The following is an 18261-nucleotide window of genomic DNA, read 5'->3' as shown; positions in this document are numbered from 1 at the left end:
TAAAAGGTCACCTGGATTTTAGTGAGATGATGTACATTTATTCATTTATGCTTAATGTGGGATCTATTACATCTGGCTGTCAATGTTACAACAACCACAGCATGTTGTCTGAAGGTTGTTACAGTGTTTAAAGGGTCATGAAACCCTAAAACACATTTTTGACTATGTGTAACACGTTGTTAAAACCATTATTAGGACACACATTTCACCAAAGAGTCAAAATTAGTTATTTTCCAAAGTTCAGAGCAAATTCGTTGTTTTTGAACATTTTGAAGCAACGTTACAGTCATGAGATAAATATGCAACTTCTGAGTGGTGAACGGCCACCAGTACACAGTGATGTAATCAGGTTTTCAGCATTTCTGTACATTAATTCATGCCAGTGTGCAAATGAACTGTTTATACGTATTGAAACTTCTCTTTTTCAGCAAACTCTTCCTTCTATCCACATGCGACACTCCCATTTTAACACAGCTGGAAACACACGTTTTCCTAGCTTTTTTCTAATCCGAGGTGTTAAAACTCACTGCTGAGACAATGGGTTTCATGACCCTTTAACGTGTAAGAGAGTGTAGATATAGGCATGTGAGATATGCAAGGCAAACTCCATGGAAATCTATCAAAACAGGTCTGTTTGCTGTCCACTTGAAGTGGCATACCGACGCACCTCTCAAAAAATCTAACTACATGTCGTGATGATGCAAAGTGCAGGCTTTGTGATTGGTCAGTTTGATAGCTGTGACGAGCGTTGAATTTCAGTTGTTCAGCGTTGATGTTCAATAAATAATCATAGATAGTAGATAGTGTGTGTTTCCTTCAATTATTTTAAAATCAAGTAAAGCACCCTACATTCTAAAAATCTCTCACTGGTAATATATGAACATATTTTCTGTACAAAACTTGTCAGTGAACTATGAGGGTAAATAAATACAAATAGATAAAATGATCGTTCATTAACCGTAATTGAGTTGTAATGTTCAATTAAATCGAGATTTTGATTTTAGGCCACATCGCTCAGCCCTAATTTGAAGGCGATGTAGTAGTATTGGTGGTACTGGAAACTATTTCAGCAGATTCCCTATCTGTCATCAGCTATTAGTGTGCAATACGCAGCTGCTGCCAAAAGCACTTGCACAACTGATCCCAGATCAATTAAATGAAAGTTGATTCAGGCCACTGAAGTACATCACGTGAAATTATTTCATAATGAATGATAGAGGGGAAACACAATGTTTGGGCACGTTAAAAACCGAGGAAATGACTGTCCAGGAAACTGTACAGTTAGAGAAAACTGTGGCTGGCAGTGTGTTTCCAAACAATGACCAGCAGTGCAGCTTCAGTCACGACATCAAACCCTAATTAAGTTCTGATTCCAATGGGTTTAAACAATTGTGTTTTTCAATGGAATAAAATAAGCCAAAACAGATGGAAGAGACTTAACATTTCTACAATGTGAATTAGACACATTTATGAAAATTCTGACATTAAGTTAAGTGTGTTTCTAATTATACCTACATAAGAATGAGTATGCGTCTGGCATTTGGAGTATGCATCTGGCATTAATGAGTGTGACATGACTTCACATAGCAGGAAACATGTTCATTCAGTATGAAATTACAAATTACAAACACCCACATAAGACTCCATAAATGTAAATCAGTTTTCGGGTAAATAATTGTTACAGTAAATTATTTTGTAATACACATGCATACAACCTGATTATTACTGCGTGTTTTCCCACACTTTACAAATACCGTAATATCCAGTAATAAGTAAGTTCCTTAAGATTGTGAAAGCCACGACATTTCCTACAACATGGCAGAAAGAGCATTTATTTTTGTTTATTTTATTTTCATTTTATTATAATATATATGAACTGAAAATATGGATACAAAGTCATACACATAGCTATACAATACAGATATGGAAAATAGAAAGACTGCATGAAAACTTTTCTGTGAATATACAATTGACATAAAAAAAACTTCTGATTTCTTCAAAATTTTGGGGGAAAGCGGTAATTTAGAGCATGAAGTGTTATTTCAGCAAAATAAGTAAAAGATGCGATTTCCATGTTTATGTTCATTTTATAGAATCAATGCTTTACCTTTACCTTTCAGAACAGTTAAGAAGGTGATATTTGGTGTAAACGCCCCGATTGTCAAACACAACAAATAAAAACATTTCTTATTTGATTAATAATATTTTTGTGGAAGAAAAAACAAATGTTGGTAGACCTTTTTAAAAGAAATCAACGTAAACATTTAACTCAAACACAACCCGAGTAAATTAAATCCAGAAATCATTCACGCAAGCACTACTTCACAATTTAACTGGTCTAAATCACTTGGGTGTGTGTTCATAATCTCCATTAAACACGCCCACTTTTTTACATCTAGAAACACGTGGGTTTTATTAATTTATAAAACATAAAACACAACTAAGACGATGTTAACATTGTTCTTGGATATTAACGTTCCAGTATTAATTACGAAAATAATAACAATCATAGCGCAGACATTTAAAATGCTAAACACGTCGTGTGTTTAATCAAAACAACAACTGCACAATCGATCAATCGATAATCAAGACCGAGAGGGTTTTGAGGAGAAGGGCTCACTGCCCAAACACGTCGAAATGAACTGAAGCTATCACAGGAAAATCTCGAGTGAGCCGCACAACCCAGGTCGAGTGATGGATTATGTTTTGTCATGCAACACAAACTACAATGCAACAGGCAAACACCAATGCAATACACTACACTACTCGACCGAACCACCAATGTTAGAGAAAACAAGCCTACATTTCTGTCACTCTGTCGAATTTCACACATTTACGAACAACAAACACATCACAGGCTATCCGCATCTCACATAATTACAACACATGCGGGTTATAAAAACATGTAACGTGCTGCTTTGAGAAAAACAGAAGGCAGTTTGCTGGGTTAAGTTACCTGATACTACCAGGGCTTCGTTCGGTCCTACCGTGTGGCAATTGCCCATTTTCCTTTCTGGACGGCTTTAAAAAGCAAGTAAAGACCTAATGTTTTTTTTTCCTTTTTTTGAGGACGACGGAACAGTGCAATAAAACTAGCAGATAAGAGGGCATTCAATGCAGTCGTGCGTACACCATATTCAAGATTTCTGCTCGCCTCGTATGAATGCAGCACCGCCCTTTCAGAGATATGACGACGACTGAACCCATAGATATATAAACTAGAAATCGCACACGGACTTTGAGCATGCGTCAATAGCGCCGCCATATTTGTACAGTGCTCCCAGAACAAATGTCATTCAACCGCACTAGTCAAGACAGTGTTACTACGTGAAGATGCTGGACTTTAGCGCTGCTTACGGGTGTAGTAACGCGCAAACAAAGCACAAAGGCAGAATATTTTATAGGTAAGATTTCGTTTTTTACGTTTTTATATGTTATGAACGTGTGTGCTAAACGGGTAACGTTATTGATGTCACTTACTGCACTGACCATAAGGCAAAGTAGCACCAACTTGCACTAAATACTTGGAGTATGCTAGTTTTGTTGAATAAAATAAGCAAACAATGCAAAAGAAACATGACAACGAGATGCTGCGGTGCCAGAAACTTGTATTACTGTCAGCTAAGTGAGCGAGTCGTTCATAACGGAGATTGATTCACATTAGATCAAATCTAACAGGAGGGAGGATAATACATTTACACACAAACACACACTCTTTGTCAACAATGCCCATGCGGTCACTGATCCATCAATGGAAAAAATATAATTTTCCTATTTAACAAAAATTGCGTACTGACCACCGGGAAAACTCCCGATGATAGATAAATGTGTATATGTGTATATCTCTGGCTCTGGATGACTACAGTCCTCCACTGCAGCTTCGACCAGCATTCATTTCAAAGGAGCGCTACCCTGTACTAAAATGGCGGCTCTATTGACGCATTCCTTCCAATAGACAACAACACGGCAGGCGACATCTAATGTAAATATCTATGAACTGAACCAAGATAAACACACACACACACACGAACTCAATCTGCGCCGTTCTTAAGGCTTCCGGTAGAGGGCTTCATACTGCTTTAAATCAGCCCACATTCCAGAGATACTACAGTTTTCTAATTTACAGAGATATTTGTCTATATTTTTGACCTGATTATGTATAATATTTTACTATACAAAATACAATTTTTGACCAGCATAAACTTAACAAAACAAGTCGAACTTCATTCAATGTTCAGATTTTTGTTCTAGAAATGTATGCAAATTAGCACATTCAATATTTGCATGTTTAAAGATAACATTTTAGTGAGCTTGTTTTTTCCATTCTGCACGTGATATCGGGATTTTTGTTACATTTTCTTTTTAATCACAATCATACTATCTATGACCCAACCCCTAGTGCTCTACCCCTAAATCCCACCTTCACAAAAACAAGCGCCAGTCATTAGAGCATGTTCTGGCTAATTTATGAGCGTTTTAAATTAGTGATGACCAAATGTCCTCACTATTGGGTCATTTTTATATCTCACTACAAAAGTGAGGACAATTGAGACACACACAGAGAAATAAATAAAAGTCACACCGATGATCATTGGACCATGCACTGAAAATGAATGGGAAACTCTCACAAGCAGTTTTTAAAGTTTATTTTACAACAAAAAACACAAATCCCACTGACAATTTAGAAAAAGAGTCAAATTTAGCTTACACATCATTTTCACTTACAGTTAATTACAGTAAATTTTACATTAAACAGAAAGTTGAATCCTTTAAAAATTAAGTTTAAACATGGTTATCTTAGCTTAAAATATAGAACATCATGACTTATAATATTAACAGTGCATAATTCCAATTGCGAGAACCAATGTGGCACAATTCTCGCATTCACACATGCAAACGTTCACACACAGGCCCGTAGCCAAGGTGGGTTCAGGTGGTTCGGAAGACCAACCCTTTACTGACAAAGGTCCAGAATTTGTCCTATACATGAGCTTATTTGCCCTATTTTGACTGCTATGTCGTCATTGTGAAAATAACCCATCAAAAAAGGCTTTAAGACAAAGCAGAATCCTCTGTCGGCTGTTGCTCCGGGGTGACTTGTGCTAATCAGTTTTGGCCAATGCAAACTATTATTTTTCATGAGTCCAACATTCAGCTGTGCAAGAAAACATACAATCTAATGGAAGAGAAGTCGTCTTTCGCTACTGTATTGTTTTTAAATGGAGAAAACATTTTACAAGTTACTTTTATTCTAAATCTGGACCTTATTCTTGAAACAAAAATGACCAATAAAAAGACGTGAAGCACCAAAAGTGGCCCATATTAAAACTGATCTGAATACTATTTTGGCTAAAATAGTCAAAAAGTGTAGTTATGATGACAATCTGATAAGCTAATTCAGAATAGTGCCTAAAATGTATCTCAAATGCAGCATTTAAATTTCATAATTCAATAGAAAATGAGGTGTATAATTGCAAAAAGGTCCACTTTTTGAGAAAAAAGAACCTTTCACAATGCTGGCTATGGAGCTGACTCCACAGACTGATAACACTCATATTAAATTACCACAAACTTTGTAAAAATACCAGTTTTATTATATTTAAATATTTTATTGTATGTAAAATAATGTTTAGTTTTTTTATTGCCCAAAAATACCACATTTGATCACACCAAGAAGAAATAATGGATTGATCAGCCAATGCTGGACATATATGATCATTACATTTATTACCCATCCCACCACCCCCCACCCCAAACGGTGCACTTAAATTATGTGGTAAACATTAACCAAACACCAGCCTAAATATTAAGAAGTAAACTAAGTATTAAACAACAACAACAACAACAACAGAAGTGATCATTTATATAATTATAAATGTATATTTTGTATTCTGTAAAAAGCTGTAGTCCAACTGCGTGATCTGGGAATGAGGACAATATGAAAGCTAACGATTATTTGATTATTTTAGCAGTTCTAAAATAGTTCTAGAACGCTAGTCAGTAGCAACTTTAGAGTCAACCTTGCCAAATATTATTCACAGAAATTCCAGAGCAGAAATTAACACCAACAAGCATATAAAAAAATCGTCTCGAATGTTCTTATCTGATCTGTTTGATGTATCTGATATTTTCTTGGCTTTGAATTTCATTTTTTTAATCTAGCTGTAAATCAGTGGAAGGCAGCGACATCTTCGCCTTCCACACAGAGCTTCACAGAAGAGTTTCATGAATTTGTAACAATGTTCAAAATGTAATGTTAAGAAATTGAACATAATTCTTGCACACTGGATAATTATACAACACACTGTTTTTAATGCTTGCTTTTTATTTTAATTTGCATTGTTTGCTCCACAGAATGACAAAAAAAATCAGTCACAAAAGCTTTATTTGCAATGACATTCTGTATGACACAATAATGCATATTTTGTGTCACTTAAAATGTACAACACTTAATAATGATCATGTTTATTAGATAAAGAGGCTGCATTAGACATCCTAAAATGGAAAAAGTCAAATAATAAAAAGTAATCTGCTATAGTTTCAGATTGCATGGGTATGTTATCATGTTTTTTCCTTTTAAAAACATCTAGATTGTTGTTGTAGTCTGTTATTTCTGCAGGGTCCTGTAAATAATCAGAAACAGTTGATCATGAGTCTCTGTACAAACGTGTGACCAAAATATAGGCTGAATATTAATCGGTTACACTAACCTTTTTTCAAGAGCCTTTATGAGGTGTTTCTGTGTAAATTTAGAATCTGGACTTAAACATTTAGGCTCTGCGCCATTTTTCAGAGTCACGCTACACAAAAAAGAAAAAAAAAACAATAGAAAAAAGACAAATCGCTGTGTGTCAGTCATAATGCATGAAGAGTTTGTTTGCAAAAAACACATAATACAGTTTTTAGAACATTACAGAAATGTTTTTTTTTTTTTTTGCAATCCATTTTTTTCAGTGCACAGCATAAAAGCATAATATCTTAAAACTATAAATGAAGTTATCTGTTTTTGCAAATGAACACTTCGTATTCAAACACAGATGTACAATATAGGAGGAATATTTTCTTATAACTACTTACACAATCTCCAGGTTTCCACAAGAGGGGGTCGGTGGTATGATGTCGACCTTCTCAATCAGTTTTGGAGGAACCATATTTACACCCTTGTGAGCACAGAGACACCTGATACTTGGAGCTCTTGCCTGGCCTGAAAAATCAAGACAGTTCATCAATTATAAACTGTAAAGCAAAGTTTAATCTACTTAAAATTGTAAAGCAACTTTTGGTGCAGTACTTGGATTAAAAGTTAAGTCAACTTACACGTTACAGTTGTAGGTTTGTAGCTACTATGCCATGCAAATATAGTTTGAAAATATTAACATGAAAAACTAGATTCTCCAGAATTTAGAATTTTAGAATTTCTACAGAAAAAACTCACCTTCCACTTTTATCGCAAGCAGGCAGCTTAGAAGTGCCACAGCTGCGAAGGTTTTCATCTTGTGCTTTCACCTGCTTAATGACTGAGTAAAGTGACTGGTTTATTCTTGTCGGTGCGTTTTTATTCCCTTAAAAGGGTATTTCCCTCCCTGAAAATTGGTCAGTTTCGACAGTCCAGCAACTGTACTTATCTCATTTCTCAGAAACAGTTTATTTTCAAAATACTGCATGCAGCAGTTAATCGTCTCATTTACAGGAATGATGCAATTAAAAAATATATAAATTATTGTGTCAATATTTGACTGTTAATCATAATTGCAATATTAATTTTTTTTGCTATTGTCTTGTGTCCTTAAATAGGCTATGGGTATATGCTCAGCAGACAATGGCTGTTCTTTTTCTCCACTTTTTCTCCACATTGTAAACTCTATACTGTATATATTAACAGTGGGGCCTTATTTGTGAATGCCAGTAAAATGTCAATTTACTGTATACCAATCTAAAGCTTTTTATATGATACTATATTTCTTAAATATTTTTGATTGACTTTATAAAATAATAAAGAGTGATGTCAGAATCAGTCAGTGAGTCGAACAGGTTTGTTTAAAAAGGCATGATAAAGGTCTCGATAATGTTGGCTTTATTTAAACATTTCACACTTGCACTGAATCATCTTATAAGACTGAAAACAAAATGTCTGTCTGCAATAAAATTATTTAACAAATATATGCTGAGCATAACATATAGCATACAGATAACTTCTATAAATATATTGAGGACAATATATATGGATATATATATCCATAATAGTGTAAAAAAACAAAAAAAAATGTTTTCAAAAGTATTCATGTGCCTTGGTACAAGTAATAATTGGCAGCATAATGTGTCTGTAATTTCCTTCAGTGTATTGTGTCTGAAAGTGTACATGCACTGTTGCGTAAACTGCGGTGTTGGTTGGAATATTAGCCTTGTGCGATGGCTGAACCACAAACCAGTGCACAGACCAGCACTTCAGTTTTAATAGAGGTTTGTCAGCGGTTAGTAGCTTTCACTATCACTTAATTTAAATTGCACAATTTATTTTAAATGTCTCAGTTACTGAAAGTCATGTTGTGATTTATTGAATTTTGTAAATGGGACTGGTATAATTATAAACACAGCTTTTTTTCCCCCATGGTACATGTCAAAACACCACTAAAAGTTTTGTAGCCTGTAATTAACACGAATTTCTGTATTCCTCTTTGCTCATTATATTCTGACTAATATTTTCATCAACTGCAAGAGGCAGATAGAAGCAAGAAAAGGCAAAAATACATTAACTTAGACTTTGCTTGTTCCAAATCTGTTTGACTTTCTTTCTTTCGTTGAACAAAAACGCAGATATTTTGGACAAAGCTGGAAACTTGTAACCATTGACTTTTAGTTGTTTACATTGTGGAAGTTACAGGGTTTCAGCTTTCTTCAAATTATCTGCTTTTGTGTTCAACAGAAGAAAGAAACTCACTTAAAAGTAGAAAGAAAATCACTTAAGTATGAGTGAATAGGGAGTAAAAATGTTTTTTGGGTAAACTGTCCCTTTAGGTGCTTCTTCTGTTAAAAGGTGGAAGTACAGTATTTAATTTTAGTTCCTCAAACTAGGGAGCAGCTTGTATGTTTTGATTTAAAAATGCATTAGAATTTGATTTGTTAGACATTAAAATGTGCTTCCTGTAGACTTATCTAAGTTTGAGCTGGATTAGGTGTGTTCAGTTGAGGTATAGGAATTCACCTTTTTTCTTCACCCCATGATGTTTGCGTGAATTACCATAATTATAATAAATTAAACAATTAAAACAAATTACTATCAGCAGACCATGAAAACCCCCCAAAACTTGAGATGAGATGCAGTATTACAGACATATGTTGAATATTGCTGTAGTGTAAGGAATATAAAGAAAAAATACCCAACACAATGAGCTTTGGCCAGAGATTTGGTTGTGATAATGTCATGTTAAAATACCAAGCAGTAAAATATGTTTTTTTAAAATGTAAGATAAAATAAATAAAGCACAAAGCCAAACATCGCTCTCACTCAACTTTTACTAGTAGACGGACTACTTGTATGCATCCTTAATGATTACGTTTTTTTAATAGAGAGTTTTTTTTATCTGAAACCAATAATTTGAAACACATTAGTCATATGCGGGAAAAGGTGGATATATTTTGACACTCCTGAACTAAATGACTATAACTGCTTTTATTAATGCCAAACTAATGATCGTTAATAAGGAAATCAAAACCCCTTTGATATTTTCTGGCACTCTATCATTATGTAAGTTTCAGTACTCAAAACTTCCCTATTTAGTTCAAATCAGCTTTTATTACCAATCAGCCAAAGCGACTCCTTTTAAAAATAATTTGATTATGCAATAGTGTGATGAAAAACCTCTTCTGCAGAAGTTCTATGCCTAATTCATAAGTGGAAAACAGTAGCATTGATTTCCTTCAGATCTTAGGAGTTAGTCCATTTATTTTTAGTCAATTAGTCAATTTATTTTTAATAAAGTTCCTGATTGCATCAGTAAGATGCTGTACTTTTGTTAATTTTATTGCAGATTATTTTCAAACAATTCACTGCAGACTCTCCATAGAGAGAGAGAGACTGAAAAAAAGATGACGTAACTACTTTAGAACAGTAATGCCGCTAATGTGAGTGATAGTGTTTTATTTTGTGTCACTATTGTGCACTATTGTGCATTATTGTGCATTATTGCAGATCCTTTATATATAGCACAAATACAAAAGATTAAATGTGAATAAATATGATTATTACCATGCTATTGCAGGCTGTACTCTTTGCATTTGGAGTGAGCATTTGTTATCTTCTGATTTTGAATTAGACTCTTGCTCAAACTTTAAGGGCCCTATCATGCAGCGCAATAAGGCGTAAGACGTGTTTGGCACGATGTGTTGCTATTTTCAGACCTGATTTGTTGCTGTTTTCAGCACAATTTAAGTTTCACATTTTGTGTCACGTTGTTTAAATAGCAAATCTATTTGCACCACTTTGTGGACTCATGGGTGCTCCTGTCCAAAAAAGAGGTGTGTTGAGGCGCATTGCTTGTGCTTGCTATTTTTGAGGAAGTGAAATAGGCTGCACCATTGACCAACTGAAAGCTGGTCTAAAGTCCACCACACACAGTGCTTTAGTTATGCGCCTATGCTGGTCCAAACGCTTACACATTGCTTAATGCACACAGGATGTACAGCAACAGTTTCTTTACATATGAAGAAAAATGAAGGATTAAAATGTTACAAAAATGATTATTATCTACATAAATATAAAAGCAGCTACCTGCTTCATCGCAAGGGGCTTTTTCTGTTTAATCATGACAATTTGCATTTGTATAATGTTATTATTATTTGCAGTCTTATTTATTTTATGCATATTTATATTTGTTTTAATAAAAACAAGTTCAGATTTGTCCTCCTGTTGGATTTTGGAGACATGTGCATCACCATATAGAGCAGGGATCTGGAACCTTTTTTAGGCAAAGAGTCATTTCTGATATTTTTGGCAAATGCATTTTTGTAAAGAGCTATTGGGGGATATATACTCATATATGCACCCCAAGATATACTACTACTCTAAATAATACAGGTTTAAATAAAACCTTTACTTTTCCTCATGCACAACTAAAATTAAACAAATATGAAGCAACACATGTTGAGCAAGTCCATGAATGAAGAAAGGACAATTTAATTAAATTTCTGGTAAATAAACTCGTGTTTTTTTTCTGAAAAGCAACATAATTTAAAATAAACAAACATTTTACTACTATAAAAAAATTACACTTCAAATAATTCATAATAAAGTATGCGGCAATCATTTTGGCTAGTTTTCAAGAACATATATTATTGCTATCGAAGAACAAAAAATTATATTTTACTGTTATTGAGTAAATAAAGTGCAAAACAACGTATATTTTTATGGTAACCACGCACACGCATTTGCCCTTCATTGGTGTCGCGATTCAATTTTATCCACAGCACCGCACACGTACATTGGTCGAAATGTAAAAATTGTAATTGTATTTTCAATAGAAAACTGATTTCTAGCGATGGTTATAATTTTTTTAAACTGTAAAATATTATTGAAGGGAGACAACTGGAGCTGGAGAGCCACGTACTTTTGGCCGAAGAGCCACATGTGGCCTGTGAGCCATAGGTTCCCTACCACTGATATAGAGCATTAGAATAGGACGTGTGTTTGGATGTAACTCAGTTTTTTGACCACACTTCATTATTATTGTTCATTTATTCGTTTGCTGAAAAATTAGAACTGAATTTAAAAATAGTTTTGAAACAAATCTTTTGCGCTTAACAAACAAAATTGAATATTCAGGCTAATTGATGTCTTCAGTGGAGTGAGTTTTTACCGTTTCCTTACTCCACAAAAGTAAAGGAGTAAAAGTAAAGAGAAAGTAAAGCGGCTGAAAAGAAGAGGCTCATTCTTTATCCTCGCACTGCAGATGGTCTGTTTAACTGTTTTCTCATTAGTGAAGCATTCAGTTTTCCTCTTATGAAGTCCGCCATGTAAATTACAAATGCGTCATGGCGTGACACGACTGACTTTTAATGGGAGATGAGACTCTGATTTGTTTAATGTACGTTATGCTCAAAACACACCCATAAATCATTAAGAGAATAAGCACAACTCTGTTAGACCATGCACCAAGGCGCAGACCATATTTCTCTGTCTTTAAAACAGCAAAAGTGGATTCAGACATGCCCTTAATGCTTTTGCGACATGCGCTTTAAACTTTGCGTCAAGATTGTTAAAATAGAACACTAAGACTAAATTTCACTGTTAGCTTTGGCTAAACTTTGAAGTTTTCTTTTTCTTTCATGAACTCCACTCTTGAGAGGGGGTTTAAAACTTATTTGAATATGTAAAACTGTTGTGGGAATTTATTTGTTATTCTTAAATATTACATTCTGTATGTGCTGTAAAGAGACATCAAAACAGGAGAGTTCAATTCACTTAATTTATTATTAAACACTGTTTACATTAGTAATAATCATGAAAGCCTGATGCTCACAGAGCTATTGTTTACTATGAACATAGTTTTAATTACATTTTAGAATCGTAGAATGCAAGAACAACACTGAAATAGGAGAGAACACATCATTTGTAGATAGAAAAAGCTTTATTTGACCCCCCCCCCCCTTTTTTTTTTTTTTTTACAAAAATACTATCATTTGGCAAACTATTAAAAAAACTGTACATATGACACATTGTTCAGTTATTTGTTTCAAGAGCACATGTTTCTATTTAAAGAATTTTCAAAGTTCAGTGGTCAGGAAAAAAATTAGCTAATGCATTAGCAAACATTTTAAATATTTTGAAGCTTACTTAAGTAAAAGACAATTGGCTTTGGCATTGTATAAACACAGCAGACATGTCAGGAATCATTTAAAGGCAGTCGGTGCTGATGTTGCTGAAGTCATGGAGCTCTCCACTGTGCCAGTTGTTGTACTGTGTGGCACAGACTGCTGCATCCTGCAAACACAAGAAACAATTAAATTAATAATTATTTTAGTTTGGGGGTCCGTTTAATTTGCCTGTTTTGTGTATGGTGAATATATCTGTGAAGCATACATAAATATACTTAAGCAGAAATTCTCACCTTTTTCCAATAGCCTTTAAGACGACATTTTGGGTGAATTTTGACTCTGGATTCAAGCATTTCTGTCCTGCCCTGTTTTTCAGAGTCACACTGTGAAAGATTAAAAGTGATGCAGATATTACATGAAGCTGATCAACTTCATTGAAAATAAATTTAAAAACATGTATGTAAAAGTTATGCCATATGCTTACACAATCTCATTTTTGTTGCAAGATGGACTTGGAGGGAAGATTTCCACCTTCTCAATATTCTTCATTAAAACCATGTTAATGCCTTTGTCAGCACAGAAGCACCTGCCTCTCGAAGTGTTGTCTTGACCTGGAAATGAGATATATATATATTTAATATGTTTCATATTTAATTTATCTTTAAAACCTCAGCATGAGCAAAGATACATGAGCGAAATGATCCTGATGTGTTTTTGAAACTCACCATTCACCTTTCCAGCGATCAGGCAGGCCAGAAGAAGAAAAGCTGCAAGAGTCTTCATGGTTATCTTGTTCTTGTTCTGGATGAACTGAGCTTGTCTGGGTCAGTCAGATTATGACTGAAGAACTGAAGACGCTCACTTAAATACTGGAGCATCAGGGGCTTCCCCTCAGTTTTACTTCCCATTTGTGCCCCAACTTCCTCTGCTTTTTCTTTTTTCATTATGATTTCTCAGAAACACCAACCTGAACCTTCTTGAAGAAAAGGTATATGATTTAGGGCACCCTGAGCTGAACTTTCCCTGAATGAAGAAGAAAATGTTTCATAATTACACTAAAATACTAATGCAAAATTTTCTTTGGTGGGAAACCATCATAGGCCAAACCTCTGCAAAAGCAAAACTCTTAAATTACACAATAAATAATTAAAAACATTAACTGATTGATTTTTCACTATGACTTTTGACGAAGCAACACATGCAGATGCATTTATGTCAACCCTCATCTTTTATACATGAACTTTGTAGTTTGCATAAAGAAACAGACCCACTAAGATTGAGATGAAATCAAACGGACTAAATAACCAAAGACTCATGTTAGAACATCAGACCAAAAGACAAAATGAGAGAATTTAAATTAATTTATTGACAGAGAACTGAAGTCAAGAATGAGTATAGAGGATGGCATTATCTCAGAGAGACAACTGATATGGAAAACAAGATGATTAATCTACATTGGAAAAAATATCTGTTCATTAACAGTTTCTGTATTTTGTGATTCACAAGAGATTTCCAATTATTTAAGGTTGTGCATTATGGGATCTTGATCTCTGCTTTATTCACTTTTATTGTTGAAAGTTCTACTCTGCAGAGCAACCCCTTCAGAGCTGAATTTTGTTCCAAGTTTCTGAGAAATGTAAAATTATGTTTTCACAGTTCTTGAGGCTCCTATAAATGAGACCAAATAATAAAAATAAAAAAAAAACATTCAACACCCTTTAAATATATATATATATGTGTCGACGCATTAACCACTACACCACTGGCGCCGGCAAAAAATTATTTATGTGTATGTATATATGTATATATATATATATATATATATATATATATATATATATATATATATATATATATATATATATATATATATATATATATATATATATATATATATATATATATATATATATATACACATACACATAAATAATTTTTTGCCGGCGCCAGTGGTGTAGTGGTTAATGCGTCGACACATGCCCTCCGGTGCTCACGGTGACCCGAGTTCGATTCCCACCTCGTGGTCCTATGCCGATCCTTCCCCTCTCTCTGCTCCCCATGCTTTCCTGTCAGTAATCTCTACTGTCCTATACATTAAAGATGACCACCCCCCCCCCCACAAAAAAAAAACAAGTATATATATTTTTGTCCATTTCAATGGAGGTCAGAACAGTTGTACTTCCTTAATATTATACCAACATAAAATACAAAACAACAACAAAAAAAAAACATACATGATTGCTAGTATAATCTTGAATTTTATTTTCAAAATGACAAACATTAACATTTTAACGTTTTTACTTTAATTTTGAGGTTTTTGGTGTATAGATTGCATCTTGTTTATAACAAAATGGATCTTCCTTTTCCTCATGACTCCACATGATACACATCTGAGATAATTCCATCTGCTATACGTTCAATAACTTCAAGATCTGTATATACTGCATATGAAACATTATTCAAACAGCTTTAGTTTTTCTCAATCTCGCATCTATCTCTAAACCAGACTTAACTCTGTCTGACTGCTGGTCATCATTTTCAGTGTGAACCAAGAATGATTTTTTGGAAAGTCTTCGTTTCTAATTAGAAAAACTTTCTAGATGATTTTGACGAATATTTATCTGCTGTCTAATGACTGAAAACCAGTGGAGGAAAGTGTACTGAAAAATCATCCTCAAGTAAAAGTACCATTATTTGCCCCAAAATGTAGTGCAGGTACTGTGGAGTAAAAGTATCTGTTGTAAATATTCCTCAAAGCATAAGTAAAACGTATAGTCCTTTTAAAAGTACTCAAGAGTAGTGAGTATTACAATGTGAAAGGCTGATGCATTAATGAAATTTGTGCAGGGATGGGTAAACGTAACATTCTGTAGTGCATTTAGTTATTGTTTTAAAACTATTTGGAAATTTCTCTGGATCACTGTGATTTTGGACATCTTCTTAGACACTTTTAATGCTTCCAAACAGTTTGCTGCATTTTTAAAGTGCCCATGCTTGTAAGCGATTTACTGTCTATGTACTATTTGACTGGACAGGAATCACAGGACTGATTTTTCTACTTAAAATCTCCATAGACAAGAAAAATATAGTAGTGACTGCAGAGTAATGGAAACTGTAGTAAAATTACTGAAATAGCACTAAAAATGTACTCAAGGGAAAGTAAAAGTACATATTTTTAACCTACTTAGTAAATTACAATTCCTGAGAAAATCTACTCGATTACAGTAATTTGAGTATTTGTAATGTGTTACTTTTCACCACTGCTGACAACATATTTTTTTTTACTCACTGTACATACTCAACACATGCTTGAATTAAAGATCTTTAAAAGTGTGGTTGAGATCAGCTGGATTTGCTGGTTTGATTGTAAATGTTTAATTTATTTTGCAATGTCAGTAAGAAATGGCAAACTAGCATGCGGGACCAAGCGTGTTTTCTGTGGATGATGGTCAAATAATTTCACTACCTCTTTATTTTCATAAGTCACTATAAACATTATACTGTAGGTCATTTGGTGAAGAGAAAGAAATGCTGACCTCAGTTTTGGTCAAAATGTGAGCATTTGAACAATATGATTTCTCTAATTACCCCTGGATCATGAGATGAGTCGTATTATTTAGAAGAACCAAAAAAACATATGTGTAACACTTTATAATAACTACACCCTATGAACTATTTATTAAGCATTAGCACATTTTCAATTCAGTTCCCCTTTATTTGTATAGCGCTTCTACAATGTACATTGTTAAAGCAGCTTTACATAGAAGATCATAGTAAATCGAAACAGTGTCAGTCCAGTTTTCAGAGTTTAAGTTCAGTTCAGTTTAGCTCAGTTCAGTGTGGTTTAATAATCTGAAGAGCAAATCCATCTATGTGCAGCTCTACAGATTCCGAACCATGCAAGCCAGTGGCAACAGCGGTGAGGAAAAAACTTTACCAATTGGCGAAAGTGGAGAATTCAAAAACCTCGAGAGAAACCAGGCTCAGTTGGGCATGACCATTGGAGAAATGACCAAACGTCTTGTGCAGAGCTGCAGTCTAGGCGCTGGAGAAGCTGGACGTCAGCGAGACTCGTCTATCCCAGGGATCACAGGGATCAGTCTCATGTTCTCCACTCCTCCATGACCACCACAGCAGCTGCTCAGGAAACGGCCTGGTCCAGGATTATGGAAACTTTGGGATCATCTCGTCGCTGGTCTTGGATCGAATCAGTGGCGCTGCATTGTCTGAGGGCCTCAGGATGAGTATCCCCAGGTGGAAATAGAGAATAAAGAGAATAATTAGCGTAGCTTCTGTTTATCGTGTATATAAACGAGATGCAAAAACCTGTGTGGAGCACATTCATGCATCATACCGCTAAGTGATGCACTGAGTGTATGCTTTACTAAAAAGATAGGTCTTTAATCTAGTTTTGAACTGCGAGAGTGTGTCTGAGCTTCAGGCATTATCAGTATAGTATGTATTGTATCAATGCAATGCTGTATTCTTGAATTACATCCACATTTATAATGTGATTAATGATTGCACTTTCATTCTTTGTTACGTATTTATTTTTCATTACTAAATAAATATTGCTTTATTTACAAACCAGTTATTGAGGGAAGTTGCTGGTTTTTAAAGATCATGCAGAATGAGTTATTTAACTTAAATTAACATTTATAATTCTTATTATTCAGGCATATACTAATAGTTAATTTGTATGTTAATAAATGCTTTATTAACTCAACCTCATGCAGTTTTGTGACCTAATCTAAGTGAGGGCTATGCTTTATAAATCCCTTATAAAGTACATTTAAAGGCTCAGTTAAATTCTAGGAAATAGAAAATAAACGACACACAAATTAAACTGTATCAAATAAAAAATAAATCTTTGCAATATCTAAAATTAAATTACTGTACAGTTTAGACATCGCATCCTATTACATTGTTAAATTAGTATGTTGTTGTTGCTTTATCCAATTTTGACACTCCTGTTATTCAGCAGTTTCAACTTTACAGTAATTTTACTTTTCAGATAAGATTGCAAAGATTATTGTTCATTTGATACCAAGCCTTTAATTGTCATGGATTTATAAGGCATAAATAGTCCTCACTTTAGATTAGGTCACAAAACTGCTTGAAGTTCAGTTAATACATTTTATTTATTTACATTTATTAACATACATGGTAACCAGTACTATATGCCTGAATCATAAGATATATAAATGTTAATTTCAAAAGTTTATTAATAATTTACTAACTTATTCTGAATGATCTTAAAAACCTCAGGTGCCAGTGGTGTAGTGGTTAATGCGTCGACACATGCACTCCGGTGATCATGGTGACCTGAGTTTGAATCCTGCCTCGCGGTCCTATATGCCGATCCTTCCCCTCTCTCTGCTCCCTATGCTTTCCTTTTAATTCTCTCTACTGTCTTATCCAATAAAGGTGAAAAATAGAAAATTTTAAGCA

At 34.2% G+C, this 18261-nt stretch overlaps 3 protein-coding genes across 4 annotated transcripts in view; all 3 read right to left on the bottom strand.

The window, feature by feature from the left end:
• flot2a (flotillin 2a) overlaps positions 1 to 3178 on the bottom strand; it is a 34235-nt gene extending 31057 nt beyond the window's left edge. Inside the window, exon 1 of one of the 2 annotated variants that reach the window (XM_056458208.1) lies at positions 2957 to 3178. In XM_056458208.1, the coding sequence (XP_056314183.1) occupies positions 2957 to 3005 (49 nt within the window). In that variant the 5' untranslated portion in view covers positions 3006 to 3178. The remainder of the gene's footprint in view (positions 1 to 2956) is intronic. The other variant, XM_056458207.1, reaches the window with a different exon arrangement.
• A 3285-nt stretch (positions 3179 to 6463) lies between these two features.
• Positions 6464 to 7516, bottom strand: cxcl11.4 (chemokine (C-X-C motif) ligand 11, duplicate 4). Its single transcript, XM_056456983.1, has 4 exons — positions 7436 to 7516; positions 7078 to 7204; positions 6711 to 6800; positions 6464 to 6623 (listed from the first exon to the last, which is right to left on the bottom strand). Exons 1-4 carry the CDS (start codon positions 7491 to 7493, stop codon positions 6608 to 6610), a joined length of 291 nt encoding a protein of 96 aa, XP_056312958.1. The 5' UTR covers positions 7494 to 7516; the 3' UTR covers positions 6464 to 6607.
• Positions 7517 to 12653: 5137 nt separating this feature from the next.
• Positions 12654 to 13630, bottom strand: cxcl11.3 (chemokine (C-X-C motif) ligand 11, duplicate 3). The gene is made up of 4 exons (XM_056456982.1): positions 13536 to 13630; positions 13295 to 13421; positions 13104 to 13193; positions 12654 to 12976 (listed from the first exon to the last, which is right to left on the bottom strand). The coding sequence occupies exons 1-4, from the start codon at positions 13591 to 13593 to the stop codon at positions 12886 to 12888; spliced, it is 366 nt and encodes a 121-aa protein (XP_056312957.1). The 5' UTR covers positions 13594 to 13630; the 3' UTR covers positions 12654 to 12885.
• Between the last annotated feature and the right edge of the window lie 4631 nt (positions 13631 to 18261).

This window comes from Danio aesculapii, chromosome 5, assembly GCF_903798145.1.
Source record: "Danio aesculapii chromosome 5, fDanAes4.1, whole genome shotgun sequence".
Classification (NCBI taxonomy): domain Eukaryota; kingdom Metazoa; phylum Chordata; class Actinopteri; order Cypriniformes; family Danionidae; genus Danio; species Danio aesculapii.
The sequence above is the reverse complement of the archived record's forward strand: the minus strand, read 5'-3'. Positions and strand labels throughout refer to the sequence as shown.

What these genes read in the sequence shown, in the direction of transcription:
- cxcl11.4 (XM_056456983.1), bottom strand. Translation starts at nt 7,493, where the DNA reads ATGAAAACCTTCGCAGCTGTGGCACTTCTAAGCTGCCTGCTTGCGATA. An exon ending in GCTTGCGATAAAAGTGGAAG is followed by an intron (nt 7,205 to 7,435) that starts GTGAGTTTTTTC and finishes TTGATTTTTCAG; the next exon opens with GCCAGGCAAGAGCTCCAAGT. An exon ending in TGTGGAAACCTGGAGATTGT is followed by an intron (nt 6,801 to 7,077) that starts GTAAGTAGTTAT and finishes TTTTTTGTGTAG; the next exon opens with CGTGACTCTGAAAAATGGCG.
- cxcl11.3 (XM_056456982.1), bottom strand. Translation starts at nt 13,593, where the DNA reads ATGAAGACTCTTGCAGCTTTTCTTCTTCTGGCCTGCCTGATCGCTGGA. An exon ending in TGCAACAAAAATGAGATTGT is followed by an intron (nt 13,194 to 13,294) that starts GTAAGCATATGG and finishes AATCTTTCACAG; the next exon opens with TGTGACTCTGAAAAACAGGG. An exon ending in TTAAAGGCTATTGGAAAAAG is followed by an intron (nt 12,977 to 13,103) that starts GTGAGAATTTCT and finishes TTGTGTTTGCAG; the next exon opens with GATGCAGCAGTCTGTGCCAC.